This window comes from Ammodytes marinus (assembly GCF_949987685.1).
Source record: "Ammodytes marinus genome assembly, chromosome: 20".
Taxonomy (NCBI): Eukaryota; Metazoa; Chordata; class Actinopteri; order Uranoscopiformes; family Ammodytidae; genus Ammodytes; species Ammodytes marinus.
Genome location: NC_137224.1, coordinates 11,288,875 through 11,311,349, shown reverse-complemented (window position 1 = coordinate 11,311,349; position 22,475 = coordinate 11,288,875). Strand labels below are relative to the sequence as shown.

The window sequence follows — 22,475 nt, the reverse complement described above, 5'->3', positions numbered from 1 at the left end:
ATTCAGGCCATCGTGACCCTGGGCGATACACTCCATTCTTTAAGTCATTCAACTCTACATGGCTCTGCTCAGAAGACCATGATAAACTTGCCCAGTGTTTAGATAGGGTCATCCCACAGCCATTTGCTAAATAGCTGCAAAAATAAATCAGGATGCCATTTAAGCATAAATGGCGGCCAACGCATGAGACGTGTGATTTGTTAAAGCTCTTATTCTTAAAGAATTGGGTTGATATGTAAGAGCTTCATTGGCATGAGTTAGACAGATTTATACCATTTCCTGGAGTCATAGCCTTTTTACCTTGCACCCTCACGGTGACAACAATTCTGACGTTGAGATACACACATATTAATTAGTGAACTTTAGAGGTGCAAAAGAGTGGAATTTTGTAACATTTGGACAGAGTCAGGCTAGATGTTTTCCCTGGTTTCTAGTCTTTGTGCTAAGCTAAGCTAGCTGCCAGCCGGCTGTAGCTACTTATTTGCCGCACATACTCAATCATTTGACTCTTGGCCAGACGGAAAAAAACTGTATTTTTCCCAAAAATGTCCAACTAAGACTTAAAGTTGAACATTACTCATCCATGTAGCCGAATTGGGTGACCTGCTTGTGTCCAATGCGATGGTCGGCGTGCAGCCTGAAATTGTGATGTAGGCTACAGTCCATGCCTTTTATACATTTGTGAAGATGACCTTAGAGCAGACACCAAATGTAGCATAAACAGAAGCATGTAGCTGTCCACTTTCTAGAGCTGTACATGCTTCTGTATAGCATATCCTTAATGTAACAGGTACATATGGTGACTTGATCTATCAGCATCTGTGATTTCATTTGTCTTACCTTGACAAACTGTATCGGTGACAGAGGTGCAGGCCTGTAACATTTCCTCCTCGTCACAGGTGGTGCAGGGGATGCAGGGCTCCCGAGAACTGTCCTGGTCGGAGTAGGTGTCCCTGTTGCATTCCTCACACGTCGTGTCATGGTCATAGTCACAGCTATACAGCATGCCCTGGCCTTCAGGACATTTGGTGCAGGGTTCACAGCGCTGTGAGAGTTGGTTCAGATAGTAGCCGTAGTTGCAGACGCAGGTGGCGTCGTTGGAGTCCGTGCAGGGCGCCTTCATGCGGAGCAGGCCTGTGCATGCTGTGCAGACCTGACATCTCTCAGTGTGACTGAAGATTTCTGAGAAGGTTTCACCTGAAAGGAGAGGGAAAAAATGAGCAACTTCACTTTTTATCTGACATATAAGTTGGACTTTTGTTTCCCTTTAAAAACATTTACAGCACATGCACAATACTGTATTATGACATTCGTTTAAAGGTCAGGTAAATGTTTTTACTTTAGTTTGATAGTCAACACAAATGTCTTGACGACTGTTAAAAATTCTGTATAGAAGAAGAATGTGTGTGGTGTATATGTGCATTTTACCATAATAATCTAATATTACATTTGTTTTCAAGTGCATCCAAGTGGAATTGTTGCGCGTGTTATTTCTCAACTTCGGAATTGCTTTTTTTGGTAGTGAACATTTTTAGATGCAGCTTTTCAAAGTCACACTTACATGGGTATTCAGTCTGAATGTCATTTACACTGGTTGGTGTGTAGCTGTATAAAGGTCACTCTAGGCAAGAGAAGGTTCTCAACAATATGCAAAAGCAGCAACAACAACATGTTTCTTTCAAAAGAATCATTTAGACGATGAACTCATAAAAATCACATATTTCATGAATGTTTTGTACATTGAAAAGATTTCCTAGGACAGATTTATCTGCAGAGGACACAATCAATATTGCATGTTTTATGGAATTGTATTTCGGCTGGGATGAGTACTGGGAAACACACTAAATTATGCAACAGACCTATTTGTAAGAGCAGCTTGTGTGTGTGTGTGTGTGTGTGTGTGTGTGTGTGTGTGTGTGTGTGTGTGTGTGTGTGTGTGTGTGTGTGCGTGTGTGTGTGTGTGTGTGTGACAGAAAAATCATAGGCAACTGTATTGATTATTGCTAAATCGTCCCAGTTTTAACCTTATTGTGTTTATGTGATGAGATATTTAATGTTTATTGCCGTGAAGTGATTTTTGGACAAAACAAGTGAACTGATAACATCATATCAGGCCGATAGGAAACTGTGATGACTTCTTTTTTTGTTACTCTATAAACCAAATGATTAGACAAGACAATAATTGGGAGATTAATCAACAATGAAATAAATAGTTCATTCCAGATCCGGCCTCAGCCAAGGTCCATTGAGGAACCAATTTGAGATCATTTCACCTTAACTTAACAACTACTACTGCAACTACGGTTTTTATTATTGATCACTGTGCTAATTTTTTTTTTCTTTTTTTCTTTGATTTTTGTTTGCATTTTTCATGCTTTATTGATAGAGTGAAGAGACAGAGGTTAAATGGGGCAGAGAGGGGAGTGACATGCAGAGAACGACCGCGGGCGGGAATCAAACCTGGGTCTGCTGCTGGGGGAGGGGGGACGCCCTACCAACTGAGCTAAGGGCGCCCCCCCCTGATTGCCTATAAAATGCCTGAAATTGCAAACATTGACAATTTACCATGTCTGAAATGATGTCTGTAAATAGCTTGTTGTTTCAAACCAACGCTCAAAACTTTAAACATAATACAATTTATCATCATAGTAGGCAAAGAAAACTTGCAAATAGGCACATTGTAAAAGGTCGTAGAAGAGAATGTTTGAGATTTTGGCTTAAAAAAATGGCTTAAATGATGAATTGATTCTTGCAGTAAACTTCCTGTAGAAACTCTAAATGAAGGTGAACTAAACTGAACTAAACTGTTTGCGGTTACAAGGAGGCTTGGCTTGGCATGTAGGACCCTTTGCAGCACCGTCTCATAGCAAAGTGTATTAAGTTAACGGTCTGCTTCACTGGCCCACCAACCAGGGTGAACACTCTTATGATGCAGAGATTAAAACAGAGATGAGGACAGACGGACGGAGGCAGAAACACTGAGACAGAGAGATAAATGAAGAGCGACCGAGCAGAAAGCAGAGACTATGTTATTTGAGATGAATGTCCTAAATTGCTGGTGTCAAATGTGGCTCCTTCACATTTTTTCGGTTTAATTATGTCTTTTTAGGAAGTGGACAAACTATCTTCCCTCCCTCCCGCCTGTCATACACTGTTACCCCCACTCCCCCCTCCCTCACCCCCATTATCTCCTGCAACACTCCTCAAACACACACACACTCAGACTCCCCATGAGTGCTCTCAGAGCCATTATCATAATGCCATGCATCAATAATGCAAGTCAATACATTAATAACGCTAGCCTGCAGCGGGGGATAGAAGGAGGAGGGGGGAGGTGAGGGAGTGGGGGGTTACAGACGCTCTTTTCCTGGCTCAGCATATCATATCATAACAGTACTTTCCCCCTCCGGTCTTACAATTCTTCGCTTTGTTTTCAACACCCATAAAAGGACTCCTGACTGTATCCAGCATAAGGTGTGTGTGTGTGTGTGTGTGTGTGTGTGTGTGTGTGTGTGTGTGTGTGTGTGTGTGTGTGTGTGTGTGTGTGTATGTGTGCTGTTGGGTGAGAAGTTCGCCTTGTCTCCATTCCAGCTGTACAGCTGTACTTGCTCTGTTTCATCTCTCCACTCATCTGTTCATTCATCCAAAACTCCTCCTTTTGTGTGAGCCAAGGCCCGGGTTAACTACCTTCACTAAATGAAGCCTGAGCTCTGTTTGGAAACCGCAGTCTCCCATAAACGCATGCTTGTGCACATTCGATGCAATCGGCTGTGGGCGATTACCCTAAAAACAACACACGCGAGGACATATGGTGGGTGGGATTTGATGTTGAATGATAATTAGGGAGAAAAATGGTGGGAGATAAAATGTAAGTGGTTTCTGTTGCAAAAGGTTTGTTAACACTGCACAGAAAATAAATATTTGCATAGGCCAGAAAGAAATAGTTTCTTGTTTATAGCTCATGAAAAAGAAAACCAAATTTAAAAAATAAAACCCCTTACAATGTCAAAACATTTACTATTTGATTTGAAGGACTTTCTAGTATGCCCAACCAGCTTTCCATTCATTACATTTCCCTATGCAAATTTTTACAGTAAATGTCGAGCGGCACTCGACAATACTTCAACTTTGAGGAATCAAAAGTTTGACATACCTGCCGTGCCTATTTAGCACTGGTTAACACCCACCACCACTGATGGCTGAGACTTCAAAAGAAGTTGTTGTTAAAAGGCTTCTGCACACTCCAGCTCTATGAGCCCATGCATTACTGATCTGATCGATATGTTTGATGCGTTCTTAAAATATCATGTTATCTGACCCAGAGAGCTATCTGCTTTGCATCTCTCTTTTTCCATGAGTCATTGCAGAGCCCGTCTGGCCTCATGACAGTTGTGAGAGCCTGTCCCTGTCTGTCTGTGTTTGCTTATTTGCGTTCATGAACCAGAACCCTGGGACTGAATAGTTTCACCCTGAAAACCTCCATGTTGCGCAATAGAAAGCAGCAACCTCAAAGACTCACTGATAACGCTGATAAAGAGCAGAAGATAATTTACGATAAGCAGTCCAGGGCTAAGTGTTTTTACACAAGCTTACCATGTATGATAAAGACATAACTCTTGATCTGAGACACATCTTCGTTTCCAAAGAAAAATACATCCTTTTCTCTTTGTCCACATTCTCCGTGACTTCTCTCACGACCTGAAGTCTGAATCTTTTCCTGACTGTGCGGTTCCTTGGCTCATGGTTTGCCATCCTTCACTGACCCGGGGAGGTCTTTACAACTGCTCGGTAGCCTGGACGCAGGGATGTTGGGGGAATTTATACAAGGAAAACTCTGGGAACGGCGTAAGGAAACTGGCTGTGGACCAACACTCAGCTCTGTAGCCTCAAACTGACCTTTGAACCTAAAATAGTAGCGTTACAAGAGAGCTTAATGCCAATGTGTTTTTTTCCCTGCACTCACACAGATATGCACCACCTAGAGAAGACATTTATCATTTTGAGTCCTTCTGTCAACAGTGGTGTTTATACAATATAAATCTACACTTCTTAATCACTGTGACTTTACAAAATGTCTGTCACTCTAAATATCTTCCACTTTTTTTAAACATTTGGAACTGGTCCCACTATTGTATCCTTTAAACATCACTGTCCTCATAAAGACTTACAGTCCTACACAGCTTCTCTCCCTAAATGGTGAGGGCCATGAGAAGGGCAGTGATGATGGAACACAGTATCCTTTGCTCATATCCAAGCTGGTGTTGAGAGAGACGGCAATGTCAGCGAGATAGTAAAAAAACATCTGGATTGCAGTGAAAATTGGTATTGATCCCCAAGGTCCAAGTGTTCAATTATCCAGTGTTTAAAGTTTCTGGGTGGTTTGGCAACAATTTGACAAGTCTTTTATAATTTCCAGTCAATGTTCCCTTTTGACATTGGCAAAATCCAGTCTCGTGCCGCAGTGACTTTCACATTTATGGTTCACGACAAATTGCCTGAACAAATACTGGATGGATTATAATGAATTGGTAATAATGTTAAGGAAACCCTGAATTTTCATTTAGTGCCATCCTTCAAAACTACTGACATTGTTTAGGGATAGTTAGCTTACGTAAGCATACTAACATACCTAAAGTTAAATTGGGGCATGGTAAACATTACACATCATTATGAGCATGTTAGCATGCTGACATTAGCATCTATGTACAGTATGATATACCATTATTTCTATTATACAAAAGAAAATGATATAACCAAAAGAATGGCTAATTAATGCTATTACAAGAATGTTTTAATAAAACCATCACTGTCAATTCAAACTTTGCTGAAACATTGTTGTAATTGACGATTCATGAATGATATAAAAAAATAAAAAATAAACCTGCAGTTAAAATCATGTGTCTATGGACAGTTAAGTCATGAGAGGACTCGTTTGAGGACAACATAACTTACAGATAGAATGTCACAAAGGCAGCTGTTGAAAACTGAACACACAACATGACGTGCAGTCCCCTACAAAAGTATTGGAACGGTGAGGCCAATTAATTTATTTTTGCTGTAGACTGAAAACATTTGGGTTTGACACCAAAAGATGAATATGAGACAAGAGATCAACATTTCAGCTTTCATTTCCAGGTATTTACATCTGGATCTGATACACAACACATAAGATAGCATTATTTTTAAAGGAACACCACATTTTTAGGTGAGAAAAAGTATTGGAACAGATATAAATTTAAAAAATTAAAGTGAATAAAACTTAATATTTTGTTGCAAATGCTTCTCTTGCAATAACTGCATCAAGCCTGTGACCCATTGACATCACAAAACTTTTGCATTCTTCTTTTGTGATGCTTTTCCAGGCTTTCACTGCAGCCTTTCAGTTGTTGTTTGTTTCTGGGGGTTACACCTCTTTAGCAGGTGAAATGCATGCTCTATAGCAGCGGTTTTCAAACTGTGGGGCGCGCCCCCCTTGGGGGGCGCGGGGTTATGGCAGGGGGGGGGCGCGGATGAATATGTAAAAAAAAAGAAAAACTAAAAAAAAAAAAAATTTTTTTTTTTTTTTTAGTTTTTCTTTTTTATACTAAGATCGCGGCATAGCTGGACACAAGTTCTTCTGCTTCGTTCCCCTCACTGCATTTAAATGCATTCAGTAAATTACAGAGAAATAGGTCTCGTTAAAGAAAAAGAGCACCAAGCCCAACCCAGAGGACCCTGCATACATTTTGTTTATTTTAAATTAATATTTTTATGGAAAATCCATGTGTCCTTCTTCAATAGCTTCTAATTCATCAGACCCAGTGTCTCCAAATTATTTGTTCACACAAAATTCCTCATATTTAGCCTCTTAATTGTCCTCTCAAAGTGCACCAGATTCATGCATTTCACTTTAAAAAGGTGAAAAAAAATCTCCCGGGGGGGCATACCCCCGGACCCCCCTAGGAGGGTCTGGTTCTCCACTGGCCACTATTCTCCTCCAGCAGGACATTGGAGGCACTAGCGAAAAAACACTGGGTGTGTGAGGAAGCAGGATTAAAACACTGGATTAAGATGTTAAAATGTATTAAATGTGTTTAAAAACGCACAAAAATGTTTAGAATGTTTCAAAAACATGTTTAAATTTGTAAAATAATAATTTTTTTTTTTGGGGGGGGGGCTCCGCTGAAATTTGTTCTCTGAGGGGGGGCTCACTCTCTCACACTTTGAAAACCCCTGCTCTATAGGATTTAAGTCTGGAGATTGACCTGGCTAGTCTAAAACCTTCCATTTATTGCCCCTGATTAACTCCTTTGTCGTTTTGCGTTTTGGGTCATTATCTTGCTGCATCATGAAGGATCTTCCAATCAGTTTGGTTGCATCTTTCTTTAAATTGGCAGACAACATGTTTCTGTAAACTTCAGAGTTCATTTTGCTGTTGCAATCATGTGTTACATCATCAATGAAGAATAATGAGCCCGTCCCAGAAGAAGCCATGCAAGCCCAAGCCATGACATTGCCTCCACCGTGTTTCACAGATGAGCCTGTATGTTTGGGATCATGAGTAGATCCTTTCTTTCTCCAAACTTTAGCCTTTCCATCACTTTTGGCAAAGGTTAATCTTGACAACAACACAGTAACACATGATGGCAGCAGCAAAATGAATGAAGTCTACAGAAACATGTTGTCTGCCAATTTAAAGCAAGATGCAACCAAACTGATTGGAAGATGCTCCATCATGCAGCACGATAATGATCCAAAAAAACTGCAAAAAAAACAAAGCAGTTCATCAGGGGCAAGAAATGGAAGGTTATAGACTGGCCAAGTCAATCTCCAGACTTAAACCCTATAGAGCATGCATTTTACCTGCTAGAGAGGAGACCCAAGGGAGTAACCCCCCAAAACAAACAGCAACTGAATGAGGCTGCGGTGAAAGCCTGGAAAACCATCACAAAAGAAAAATGCAAAAGTTTTGTTATGTCGATGGGTCACAGGCTTGATGCAGTTATTGCAAGCGAAGGATTTGTGACAAAATATTAAGTCTTATTAATTTTAATTTATTTTATGTCTATCTGTTCCAATACTTTTGCTCACCTAAAAATGTGGAGTTCCTTTATAAATAATGCTATCTTCTCAGTTGTAAATCAGATCCAGATGTAAATACCTGGAATTGAAAGCTGAAATGTTGATCTATTGTCTCATATTCATATGTTGGTGTCAAACCCAAATGTTTCCAGTCTTCAGCAAAAATAAAGGAATTGGCCTCACTGTTCCATTACTTTTGTAGGGGACTGTATAAGTGTGTGTGGTACTGATAACATGGCATTCATACAGCAGTCAGTTTTTTGTGTTACTCACTGTCGAGGCAGGGGGCGCAGACAGTCTGTGTGAGTCCACATGGTTTGATTACACCTTCCCCGGGCTGGCACTCCATGCAGCATTCTCCCTTAGACGTATACTGGCCCGTCAAACAGTCCTCCTTATTGGCCACAGCCCCAACCTGCCGATCACCAGAGACATCATTCAAAATGGGACAAGGAACATTTGCACTTAGTAGCCAGCATCCATTATCCAAGATTAACAACACAAGAAATGGCTTTATTCATCCATCTAGAAGAACTACACCTTATTTATTGACTTAACCACAGCAATGTCTGGCATTGGGCATTGGGCAGTATTAGCAGTTCAACTAGAGAGTGTTTTCCCTTTTCTCCAACATTTACAGAGGCCTGAAAGAGGTTTAAACATCCAGGATTTCACAATAATTAGCAAGCAAAAGAGGGTCAAAACAAACAATGAACCAGTGGCTCCCATCCAAGTGGTTATGAGGTGATTTATGAATACGGGCTGAGGAATATGATTTTGGCTGCACAAAATTGCCCATTGTTTCGGAATCGGATCTAAATATTTTTGGGGTCTTTCAACTGAAACAATGTGAGAAGGAAAATCATTCTTTAGTGGAACTGCCTTCAACCTAGCCTGGTCCAACCAGACCATCGTACTTCATTTCATTTGTACAGAAGGTCTGGAAGTGCTGTAATTGGCAAACGTTCACTCACTTGGAGGCGGGTGTCTGTCGAAGTTTAAAACTATTGGATCTGCCCAGTGCCACTCTGGATTAGCCAACCAATCGCATCACGTTTGGTCGTCACGTGTGTCATGAGCCGGCTTTTGACGGTGCGTTCCAGTTGGACAGGGAACTCGGAAATTTCTGACTTCACTACATATTGTAGTCTATGAATCTACCGGTACCTGGCAACAGTAACTTGTTAGAGCCTAACGTTTAGTTATTTGGACGAGAAAGGTTTTAGGCGTCCATACTTTCGCGAGCAGATGCACTGGAACACAGACAGGTCGGAACTCGGAACTACCAAGTCGGAAATCTCCTTCTTCCGAGTATAAAGGAACGCAGCATTCAACTGAAACTGGAGCGCGACTTCGACGTCATCGTTCTCAGCCACTCGCTGATTTGACGGCCGGAAATTTTCCTCAGCTAGATTCCACTAATACCACCCAGCCCCAGACTGACTACTGAAGGGAAAATTAAATTTGGCCGGAGGTAGGCGGGCGGGCGGAGCCAGGCTACCTTCAACCCATATAGGCACAACTCTTACCTGACCTTCTGCATTCTTCAAACAGTAACCTGATGAGTGCTTTATGTTTTGGTCGCTGACAGGTGAAGCTGTTAGTACATGCCTCTACATATTCTAGTGTTAATGTATTAGAGAGTATGTACACACTTGCACTCTCACGCCCTGTCCTGAATGTTCCTATAACAGTCTATGTTTATGTTAGACCTTTGAGTTTGCTTGAACCTTTACACTATATCACACTAAAATCGTCTGAGTCTCTTTTTTATCGTCGGCACACAAAATAAAACACTGATGAAAGCAACAATTGCCCTCTGACACCGAGCCAAAACAGAAGGCATGTCTTTCATGTATCTCTCCAGATAGGTGAAGAGTGATGGTTTTTAGGAGGCCATTGTGTGTGTGTGTGTGTGTGTGTGTGTGTGTGTGTGTGTGTGTGTGTGTGAGCAACATACATCGTCAGGGTTCAGGTGTGTGTGGAATGCTGCTGTCAAAAATGAAAAGCTCTGAAAAACATCAAGTGTCCCCTCAGGCACCTCTGAGTCAGCTGGGCGATAATGTTGTGTAATGTGTATCTTTTGGTGGGTGGGTATTTGTGTGTGTGTGTGTGTGTGTGTGTGTGTGTGTGTGTGTGTGTGTGTGTGTGATAACAGCTCTCATTCTTGCCCCTTGATGGTGTCATGGACTATTCACCTTCAAATCTCTGGTATTCAGTTTTCCAAGTAGTATGTGTGCATATCTTCATGTTTGTGGTGAAACTGTTGCTTTGAAATGTTTGATGCGACATGCCTGACAATATCTAAGAATGTTGTTTCCTGAATCCTTCCCCATTTTGTGACTGGAAGACTTTTTCTGGAAACAAAGACAGTTCATGTTATGGGAATACGTTCAAAAATCATTGAACTTTAACTCTTTTGTCTTGGTGATTTTTTAGTTTTGATTTTAATTAAATCAATGAATCCGTCTGTGCTGTTAGGCCCTTTTTGTGGTCCCACCAAACTAGCCAAAAGTACCTGAATATGCCCAGAAAATGCTTGTTTAACTTTACAGTTTTTTCCGATTGCTAAAGCACAGTGGGCACAACTGAAACCACAAGTGCAAAACTCTTAACACAGTGTTCATCACTAAAACCCATCAGTGCAATTCAGTTCATTTTGCCTCCAAAAGTCACTCACAGCAACAAAACTCTTCATACATGTCTCAAAACAAGCTCACCGGTGCAAAACACTGGCAACATGTTACAATGAAAAACACACATTGACACACACAACACACAGACTTAAAAAACACTAACAACAAGCAGCAAAACATAAAAGATGAACTTTTGATATTTAAAATCTTTGAGGTATAAATGATCTGAGTGATTTCAAATAAAGCACTTTCATTAGAAAATACTGTAAGAGTAACATATTTCCATTTGACCATACCATATTGTTTAGGTAAAACAATAGTAAATGAAAACAGAGCAATTTGATTCAGTATCTCATGGCCTGAGTGAGTCCAACCTGACTTGCTACACAGTAGCTCCATAACTAGGACATTTGGACTGGACAACAGGCAATATTTTACTACTTGCTAGTCAGAGGATGGCATTGCATGTGATGTGGATAAGGCAATGTGCTTTTTTAAGCTTTTCTATTTTTATTTTCATGTGTCTAGATAAACTTTACAGTAGGCTAGCATATCAATATTTCAAAAAGTCTGTTTAAAAAAGATATAAAATATAGATAAGATATAAAAAGATATTTTTAAATTCAAAAACCTTACAAAGTTCTAAAAACATCTGTGTTTTGCATAAAGCACATCCATGTATACTGTTGCTGCTTTGAAAGAGTAATTCAAATGGTGCATGTGTGTATCATATTGATGCTAAAAACTGTTTTGAAAAGGGAGTGTAAGGTTTGGTTTCAAGAGTTTCCTTTTGTGCAATACATACGAAAAACAAAAAACCAAAATAATGTAATAGAGTATAATCTCTCATACAGAGTGGGTGAGAACTGTTAGGTTCCTCCCTATCTTCAGCATTGAGCCTCACATTTTACAGTGATAAACATCATATCTTACATGTATTTTCTTTTTTCTCTGTATGGAGGTATGTTTAGGGCAGCAAACCAGTCTGTGATTCATTGGAACGCCACATTAACCCTGACAACTACAAAAACAGTTTCTTGCCCTCGATTTCTATCCTGGCGGATACAGTTTTTGCCGATCGCTAAAGCACAGTTGGCACAACTGAAACCACATGTGCAAAACTCTTAACACAGTGTTCATCACTAAAACCCATCTGTGCAATTCAGTTAATTTCGCCTCCAAAAATCACTCACAGCAACAAAACTCTTCATACATGTCTCAAAACAAGCTCACTGGTGCAAAACACTGGCAACATGTTACAATGAAAAACACACATTGACACACACAACACACAGACCTACAAAACACTAACAACAAGCAGCAAAATATAAAAGATGAACTTTTGATATTTAAAGTCAAATCTTTGAAGTTTAAATGATCCGAGTGATTTCACATACACATGTAAAACAATATTTCATGAGAAAACAAGATGAAATTTGATGACTGTAGTGTACCATATGACAAGAATGAATGACAAACACAGCAATTTGGTGCTATACAGTATCTTTTATTTTTTACTAAAAAAAAATAAAAGATACTGTATGCAACAAAAACTCCTGAATTGATATCTACAAAGATCTCATCGTCTGCCAGCACTCTCTCTTTAATTTCCCGCAGTTTTATAGCATTGTTGGCAACAACCATGTCAACAATTGCTATTTCCTGCGCATCAGTAAATATTCTGCCTCTTCCTCCAGTGGGAGGCAATCTTTGGATCCTATTGTATATACAGTAATAGAAAAATATCAATATTATAAAACACATTTAGAAAGAACAACTAAAAATGACTCTTTACATAGGCCTAGGCCTAGTTACAGGAATTCAGTTCATCATTTACTGTACTATAGGAATGCAGATCTTACCTGTTGGTTTCCCGGAAAATTCGAACAATTGATGCCACTGTTGATCGTATGATATTTGGTTGGACCCGTAAACCTGCCTCAGTCATTGAGAGACCATGGTGATAATGGTGGCCCTGATCTCATCAGAGACAGCAGCTCTTGCTCTTCCTTGTCCTCTTCCTCTCCCTCTTCCTCTTCCTGGTCCTCCTCGCATCATGACTCTCCCGGGCACCCTTCTCTGAACACCGACCTGTCTTTCTGGATCCATTTTTTCCCAAGAGATCTAAATTGTGAACCTGTCCCTTTTTATAGGTCCAACAGTAACTAGAAATTGTTATCAGCTGTGTATTTTATTTTATATATTGGTACTATTCTACTAAGATTTGCAATACATTTCAATATAGCTAATGCCAGAAGCCATCACTCTGTTTTGAATGTGCTCCTATGAGTTTTGAATACAGTGAGACAAATTCTGCAACATGTGTGTAAGCATTTGGCAAAAACTGTAAAAAAAAAGAATTGTAATAGGCCTACTTTATTTTCAAGTTTTGTGCTTTTAGCTGAAATTCAATAAGCTTTTTTATTTTACATATCGGTAATATTCTTGGTAATATTCTCCTACGATTTCAACACATTTCGATAAGGTAAATGCAGAATCCCATATTTTGTTTTGTATGAGTTCCTAAGAGTTTTGAGCACAGTGTCTTAGCAATTGAACATTTTGCCAGAAATACACAGTGTTTTGCAGGTTGTTGTTTATGAATGGGAGAAGAGTTCTTGAGTTTTGGTCAATGATGTTTCTGAATGCATTTTGCGTGAAATGAATGAAAAATGAAACACAGTTTGGAACCCATGGACTTCTGTAGTGCACACTGTGTTAAGTGTTTTGCACATGAGGTTTTAGTTGTGCCCACTGTGCTTTAGCAATCGGCAAAAACTGTCATTAAAAAAAAAATTGTAATATTTTATTTTCAAGTTTTGTGCTTTTAGCTGAAATTCAATAAGCAATTTATTTTACATATTAGTAATATTCTTGGTAATATTCTTCCACAATGTCAATAAGGTAAATTTAGAATCCAATATTTTGTTTTGAATGTGTTCCTAAGAGTTTTGAAAACAGTGTCTTAGCAATTGAACATTTTGCCAGAAATACACAGTGTTTTGCAGGTTGTTCATTATGAATGGTAGAAGAGCTCTTGAGTTTTGGTCAATGAGGTTTCTGTATGCATTTTGTGTGAAATGAATGAAAAATGAAACACAGTTTGGAACACATGGACTTCTGTAGTGCGCACTGTGTTAAGAGTTTTGCACATGAGGTTTTAGTTGTGCCCATTGTGCTTTAGCAATCGGAAAAAACTGTATTTCAGCCCAGCACATTCTCTACCTCAAACACAGCATTCATTACGGATGAATCAACACACACACACACACACACACACACACGCACACACACACACACACACACACACACACACACACACACACACACACACACACACACACACACACACACACACACACACACACACACACACACACACACACACATCACTATCTAACAACAACGATGTGAGCAAACCTGCTCCGAGATGTTTAACTGACACTTTTGAAGTGAGTCCAAGGCTTAGACTTGTTTTTTCTATGACCCTTTCATTGAGTGCAACACCGAAAAAGAAAAACATCTCAGGGACCAAAAACTGAGATCCATGCACATCACTAATGACAGCTTAGTTGTGCATGCAGATGAATTAGAGGGTAATGTGATTTGAACAAATAGCTTGTGGAATGAAAGAAAAGGATGCGCAGTACTTATACAGTTGCAACTCGACTTGCACGTTCCCTGTAATTGGCTTCTTGATGGGAGTCAGAGAGGGCCGCACTCTTCAACTCTTGTCAGCTGATCTCCCCCAAAGCAAGTAGCAAGAAGCAAGATGATCACACACTCTGGCAACAAGCAAACGCAAAAGGCATGTGCAAGAAGCATCTGGACACACCACTTAAGAGCTCCGTCCGTCCGTCCGTCCAATCTTACTAATGCGCCGGTCAATTTTCAGTTGGAAGGCACTTAACCTCTGGACCTCAGCTGTCAGCGCTCGTTAAGCCATTATTGTTCCACTATACCAGTCTTTCCAATGTGTGGGCCTCATTTGAATGCAGGCCTAGAGCTTATTGTAAAACAGCTGGGGGGGGGGGGGGGGGACACCGGTTGGCAAAGACAGTATGGCTAATTCCTTCCCAAACAACGCTGAATCATCATATGAAGCGAGATGGACAGACAGGCAGACATGTATCAGAAGAGAGTGATGATGCGGGAGGTGAAAGGAGGAGAGAAACCATGAGGCACTGTTCATGAGGGGGATGGTTCAGGCTGTATCAATATTGCATGCGCTGAGCCAGCAGAGGATGCATAGCCATCAGTGGCAGCAGCTGTCATGTATCACAGTGATGTGGCCCTGTTTCCTAAACCAGGACCTTGACAAGCCCACTGCACTGCGCAGCCCTGACTGACTGACCGTGTCCTGTCAGGATAGAGGGATAGATATATTTCCTTACTGGGCCTGCAATGGCCTCAATGGAACTAGAGATAAATCAGGGAGACAAGAGGATCTGTCTCTTCAGAGTTTCTCACGCATCCTCTCAAGATTTCTATCATTGAACATCTAAAAATGCAATCAAAAATAAGAAGAATAAGTGAATTCAGCGAAGCCCTCATCAGCTAACACAGGGTTTATGTGTAGGCTCCTCTCTAACGGAGACCACTGTGACACTGGTATTGTCCTGCTGTCTGTATGGCCACATGTAACTGAGAAGGGTGGAACTGTGCAGATCCAGCAACTGGAGCTATAAAGTATCAACCTGAATGGCCACTGCATACGTTGTTGTCAGCCAGGGGGACTGCACTGTATGGAGACAGGACAGGTGCAAGGACAGACAGACAGACAGGCCTCTTACCTTCCAGGAATAACAGATCACATTTTTACACATTGTAGCCCTTCAAAACGAGATCAAACTCCTGAAATCCAAACTGTCATAAAGGAAAGTTAAGGTCGTTAAACATCTCACTTCGATGCAGGGAACTCACCTAAACACACATATTTCCTGTCAAAAACAGTGATGGCTGCTCAAGGCTGGGAAGGGGGGACAAATCTTTGGAAGGAGTAAAGTTTCTCTCAAACCCCCCCACAACCCCCTCCCCTTACTAACTGCCTCCTTTACTTATTTGGCGGTGTGTGGATGTGCAGGTGTTGACGCAGAGCGTGCCTGGAAGGATTTACGCAAGTTAAGTTCGCGTGGCAAACATTTAAAGCACACATTGATTATGTAAGAGAACAGGCCATACTCACCACTCCGAGTAACACTGCTATCAAAGCGGAATTCATCCTGTATCTCCTTTTTATCTTCCCAGAAGGATCTGATGCGACGCGGCAGGATGCGGCTCTCAGTGACTTCGAAGTGAAACGCACTCGGCTGTCATCGCTGCGTCAGCCAGTGCACTTTCTTCTGAGTTTTTAGAAGAAATTTTCCCCAAATAGCACAACTTTTTGCTGCCGAGTTTGTATTGCAGGACGGGAGAATCACTCACTCACTTCGGCCGCGGAAAGAATGCAGTGAATAAGCTCGCTGAGATTGACCCATTGAATGTTCGGCTCCGTGCGTGCGTGCACTTTTTCTCCTACTGGGGCTCATATGACAGGCGCGCTCAGCTCAACGGCTTCAGGGAAGGAGCCATCTCCCTCTCCACGCCCACTGCACAGACACACACACACACACACACACACACACACACACACACACACACACACACACACACACACATGATCCTGGTGAGTCGGACAAACCAACCACCTTAAAGTTTGTATAATTTCACAAATAAATATCATGTTAATCATGTGCATTTGGCTGCTGTGCCTACTGACATGCAACCAGGACGACTGTTAACATGTCATGTTTCTCCAACTTCCTCTTTTTTTAAATCAAGAGAGATCTATCAGATTGCTCTCTATTTCTGCCTGAAGAAGCATGATGCAACCGACCTGTGTTTCACTGCTTAGACAAGCAGCCATATTGACAGTTAGAATGCACCTTAAATACCTGAGAGACACACACTGGTTTAGGACTTCCACTAATGTTTGCAGCAGAAAACTTTCAACAAAACTTGCAATAAAAGCAAACTCTTAATCAGAGCATGATGATGCTGTTACTACACCTGATCCCTCACCCCATCACTCTACTCTCTGAGGTCTAGGTGAGATAACCAAGAAAAAAACAGCATTGTTGTGTGTAATTGCTGCACTTTTTTCTCAACTAAAGTGTTCCTTCTCTGTGCTATATTAAACACCATTTATCTGAGGGAGTTAGGTGGAATCACATGATATCACTGTTCCCTTTATGCATATGAAGAGGCAATCGACTGTTGGATAGGGCGGACGCCTGAGGTCAAATGTTGGCCGGATATAAACCGTGGATCACATCATGTTTTACTGAGAAGCACTAACAGGACTGTACATGTCGCCCAGTTCAGTGTGACGTCAGATAATGTGGATCTAGTAATTGGCTGACAAAGTTGTTTGTGATAATGACGTGTAGATGTGTGCCACAGTGTGCTGTCTTTCTGCACAGTCTTCACACACTGCTTTTTCCCCACAGCAGAATTAGTTATCTTATATCTCCCTCAATCACTCATTTTTAGTGGTGGGTACCGTAATTATTGTGGTGCAGCATAAACCACTGACGTAAAAGGGCATGAACTAGTCGGTGCTAGTTCAAATTTTTCCTGGCATGATAACAAAGCCCATAATGGAGTTTACAACTTTTATAAAAGTCGTTAGCTAATTTCTTTAGATTTATTATATGCTCCTCTTGTTATCTCGACCACTTTGCAGCAGGAGCACATTCTGGTGTACAGCAGTAGTAACGTGGGAAAGGGAAACAGGTCTCCCTTGCAAAATTGGGGATTTACCTAAATAAAGGTTAAAAAAAAAAGTAGTCGAGTAGAACTAGATGAGGAGAAATACAGTAGTACTAAGCAAATCTTTCACATTCTCCTGTTTTACAGTCATTCACAATTGGTCTTCATCTGACTGAGGACACTGACACAGTTTTGAATTTTGCACTCTAGAACTTCTTATAATTCATGTAAAAGCTGCATTATTGTGCATGTTATTGTTTACATGAGGTGTAAATCGTGGATTATATTTTGACTGACACTGTAGATAGGCAAGGCAAGTTTATTTATATAGCACAATTCAGACACAAGGCAATTCAAAGTGCTTTACAGGGGCATGAAATACATCAAGATTAAAACACATCAAGTATAGAATAGACATTAAAAGTGAATGTAAAATATGACTTTAACCTATTTCCTTGGGACTCTAGCCCAATAAAAATACAACATTTCAATTAAATTAAAATTACAGGTTAAAAGGGAAACTCTTCAGACTTGATTTAAAAGAGCTGAGAGTTGCAGCAGACCTCAGGTTTTCTTGGAGTTTGCAATAAACTGAGAGCCTAAAACCTGCTTAAAAGTAACTTAAAAACATGCTGAATGAATTTGTAAAATATTCAAGAATTATGTTTTTACCTACATCATCTGGATGATACAGTGATTTATGTTACTGTATCAAGACTCGAGGCTACCGGGGGACCGGGGCAAGAGAGAGGAAGCTGGGTTGCTATGGGTAGATGAATAATACATTAGTGCAACGAGAGAGAGAGAGAGAGAGAGAGAGAGAGAGAGAGAGAGAGAGAGAGAGAGAGAGAGAGAGAGTGACAGACAGACAGACAGACAAAAAGAAAATCCATTTCAGAGTCCCTTCAATGGGCCTAATAAATCCAATTTATAATGTGGCCCCTGTAATTCAATTGGGTATTCACTGTATACTTATTCACGTGAAATGACTCTCTGACGCTATGATGGCAAGAAGACGGTTTGCAAAAACAACAACTCTGAATGAATAAGAAAGCCTTTAAAAACTGCTTCAACAGGAACACGGATGGGTCTCTTCTGATTGCCATGAGAGAAGTCCCTGTAATACATAGGAGACAATAGTAAATATTTACAGAAATGGTTGAATTAAAAAAAAAAAATTATGGTTTATTATGTATGTTCTGTGTATTTTAGTGCAATTAGAGGATTTCAGGGAATTTATTCAATCAGAGAAAAATTAAAGGTCATTTGAAGAAATTGAAAAGCTGACAAAAATTCAAATGAAGATAAAAAAAATATTCTAAATGTAAACATATACTCTTTTGACTAAAATATAAATTACATTACTGTTATCCCGAATTACATTTTGATGGGAAAAATACAAATCTTAATTAAAATGCATTAATGACACTTAGTGAACAAAACTGTGACTTTAGAAAGTGCTTCAAATAACATTTGTAACTTTACTTTTTTCCCCCCATTTTTATACCTTTATTCGTCACTGACCCATACATATGTTATTATTATTAATAGTGGACGATCAAGGAAGCTGAAACAGCCAACCAAGCTATGGGCTTTATTTTTGTCTTGTCTATGTTCACTGGAATAGGAATAGGGAGGAGATTGTACACATTTTTGTCGCATGCACAGAGCTGCAAGCACATGGACACAATGACAAAAATCTAGACTAACACATGCAGTCGCACAAATGTGCACACACACAAACACGACGACACATGCTACATACACTCACAGCCACTGACCATCTGTCACCAGTGAGTGGACACAGGATGGGTGGTCCAGGAGACATTCAGTGTCCCATCTCAGGTTCCGAGAAAAAGGATTCTGTTCCAGGTAGCAGGTCCTGCGGAAAAAGCGTGTGTGTGTGTGTGTGTGTGCAGGGCCGATGGACTGCGGGGGAAAGTGCGACAGTCGTGGGGGGGCCCAAGGCAGAGGGGGGCCCATAAAAAAAAAAAAAAAAAAAAAAAATGTAAGTTAAATGTGGGGCCCCGATCTTTGAAGGCCCTGAACAATGCCATTCCAAAAAAAAAAAAAAATGACTGGCTTTTTTCTCCCCTGAACCTTGCAAGGAGATCAGCGGCCTGCGCATGACTAAGGCATGTGTGCGGGAGAATAAGCAGGAGCAAGCCGACAATGAATTGAACTGGTGGCGAAAATAAACGCAGCGATGTTTCTATGGGGATATTTAGCTGTACAGAAATAAGTGCTGGCAAAGCTAGAGCAGTTTAAGACTCCACATCACTGTGGCAACACAACCTATCTATCAGCTCAGACAGCGCAGAGAAAAGTCTGATGAATGCATGAGAGTGATGGCCATGCACAACTGTAAGGTCAGTGTGTGTTGTATTTTCGTATTCAAATAAACAGTTGTTTATTTTTATAGTGCGCATTGGCATCTTTGAGCAAAATACCCCCAACATTTTCGCGCCGCGCCTCCTGTGACACTGGCCAGTGACCACTTTCATTAAGACATTTTCTGGGAGAAACACTGCTAAAAGTAATGATTTAGTCATTCATCAAATGAAATATTGTGGAGTTGTCTGGCTCAGAGAGCCGTGTGTATTGTAAAGGTACGAACACACTACACGCGTTACCCGCGTAAGATTTACGTGCGTAACGCAGCTAAAATGTTGCTTGATCATTTTGTGTCAAAAATGGTTCTACGCGCGTAGTCTCCCTCCCGATATTGTATTTCCCCTAATTAACCATGGCTGCGATCAGACCCGACCCGACACAACAGCGTGCATGTCCGCACAAAAACAACAACAACACGGCCAACAACTGTGCCAAAAGACAAACTGAACAGCACAAATAGCCTAGCATTAAAACAGCATTGCATATTCACGGCAGCTACATAACAAACACAGTTACAGCAGCATCGGTGCACGGCGGCACATCATAAAGGCAAGTAGCCAACATTACCCTACCTGGCTGTGACAGGGGACCGTGGCTGGCGTAGATCAACACCGGTGCTTCGCTGTACTTGTTGTGAAAGTCCCACGGACATAGCCGTCATGTTTGGGTTCATAATATGAGGCGCTAGCCCCCCGCACACAACCGGGTGAGTTAACTAATGCTATACGGCGCTAACTTGTTTTATCGGCTAAAGCACAGCCGCACATATCACTGAATTAACCAGGAAGTCCATTCTCCTGGTTTACTCTCCCCACGTCTTCTATTCCCGAGCTGCTGTCATACAGCACCGGCTCGGTTGCCTGCAATACATGTTCCTCCTCGGTGTCTCTCATCAGCCTCTGTGTACAGTACACTGTTCTCCGACCGTGCCAATGTATGTGACGTCGGGTCAAGCCCAACGCTGATTGGCCAACGCGGCTAATCGTCATGCGTAGGAGCATAAAAAGTTAAATTTTTTGAACTCCGCGCGTAGCTGCGTAGGCGCGTAGGTGCGTATATACGCGGCTCATACGCAGCGCCATGTACGCGCGTAAACCAATGGTTCCCTATGGAAAAATAGCCGATTTTATACGCGTCTGTACATGTGTAACATGTGTAGTGTGTTCGCAACTTAAGACCGCCTTTCAGGGGGCCCATCAGGACTTTTTGTATAGGGGCCCAGAATTTGGTGCTACGCCCCTGTGTGTGTGTGTGTGTGTGTGTGTGTGTGTGTGTGTGTGTGTGTGTGTGTGTGTGTGTGTGTGTGTGTGTGTGTGTGTGTGTGTGTGTGTGTGTGTGTGTGTGTGTGTGTGTGTGTGTGGTTGGTGTTAGTCATTTAGTTTTGATGGTTTGAGTTAAGGGGGCTAGTGAATACTTAATGGCAATAACTCAAAAGGTTAGGGTTAGTAAAGAAAGAAGTGTGTGTGAGTGCATATCCTTCCACATCCGTCCCAGTCATTGAAAGCGTTCCTTGCTGGTGTATATCCCATGTTTATGTTTCACAATGACATAACCCCTACACATGTGTGTTCATCTTGAACATCTGAACATAGCCTAGTTTTTATTTTTTTGGAAATGGACTTGTTAACTCAATATTAAGATGGGTTAACCTTTGGACCTTTTTGTTGTGCTACCTAACACATAGGTAGCACAAAAAAAACCTATGTAGTAGGTAACAGGGTTTTTTTTGTGCTACCTAACACATAGTAGCACAAAAAAAAACCTATGTAGGCCTAGTAGGTAACACATAAGGTTTTTTTTTGTGCTACCTAACACATAGGTAGCACAAAAAAAAAACCCTATCTGCTACCTAACACATAGGGTTTTTTTTTGTGCTACCTAACACATAGGTAGCACAAAAAAAAACCTATGTAGTAGGTAACACATAGGGGTTTTTTTTTGTGCTACCTAACACATAGGTAGCACAAAAAAAAAAACCCTAGGGCCTATGTGCTACCTAACACATAGGGTTTTTTTTTGTGCTACCTAACACATAGGTAGCACAAAAAAAACCCTATGTAGTAGGTAACACATATCTATGTAGTAGGTATGTAGTAGCTACTTCAATTTTGTGTACCTTATTGTAAAGTGTTACCCCGTTTTTTTTCGATTCTGGGAGAGTTTTTTTCCCCAGAGCAAATTTTTGTTGTCAAGGGTTGCAATGGTGACACAAATACTTCACAAATTAGCTAGTAAGGGCATAAAAATATGTCTTTACAACTTTTCTAGCGAGAAATACATCATGATATCATAATATTCGTTTATTGAAAGTATCAGATCTCTATTTTGTTAGTTATAAGGATGGTTTGCCGACGTAAGCCTATTTAGCCCTGTTGCTACGTAATAGGCTACTTCATTACCCATCATCCTTTAGGGCTAGGTTGCCGCGTTCGACTCCTATCAGACCGACCATAGACATAACAAAGACTATAACGACTGTGCCAATCATGATATGTGATCAGCGCGCGCATGTGTGTTTGTGTTTGTGAGGCAGTTACAGCGACGCATGGCACGGGCTTTCTTCCTTCCCAGTCGCTTTCTTTGTGGCCGGTTGCCTCCTTTTTTCCTCATGTCCGTCAAAATGCTGTGCTTATT

General features: G+C 40.9%; 1 protein-coding gene across 1 annotated transcript in view; it reads right to left on the bottom strand.

Moving 5' to 3' along the window:
* The window catches only part of ngfrb (nerve growth factor receptor b), a 31,625-nt gene extending 15,448 nt beyond the window's left edge, over positions 1 to 16,177 (bottom strand). Inside the window, exons 1-3 of the mRNA XM_080049235.1 lie at positions 15,883 to 16,177; positions 8,335 to 8,476; positions 841 to 1,197 (exon numbers count right to left, since the gene is read on the bottom strand). Coding sequence (XP_079905361.1) covers positions 841 to 1,197; positions 8,335 to 8,476; positions 15,883 to 15,918 — 535 coding nt within the window. The 5' untranslated portion in view covers positions 15,919 to 16,177. The remainder of the gene's footprint in view (positions 1 to 840; positions 1,198 to 8,334; positions 8,477 to 15,882) is intronic.
* Positions 16,178 to 22,475: the final 6,298 nt, after the last annotated feature.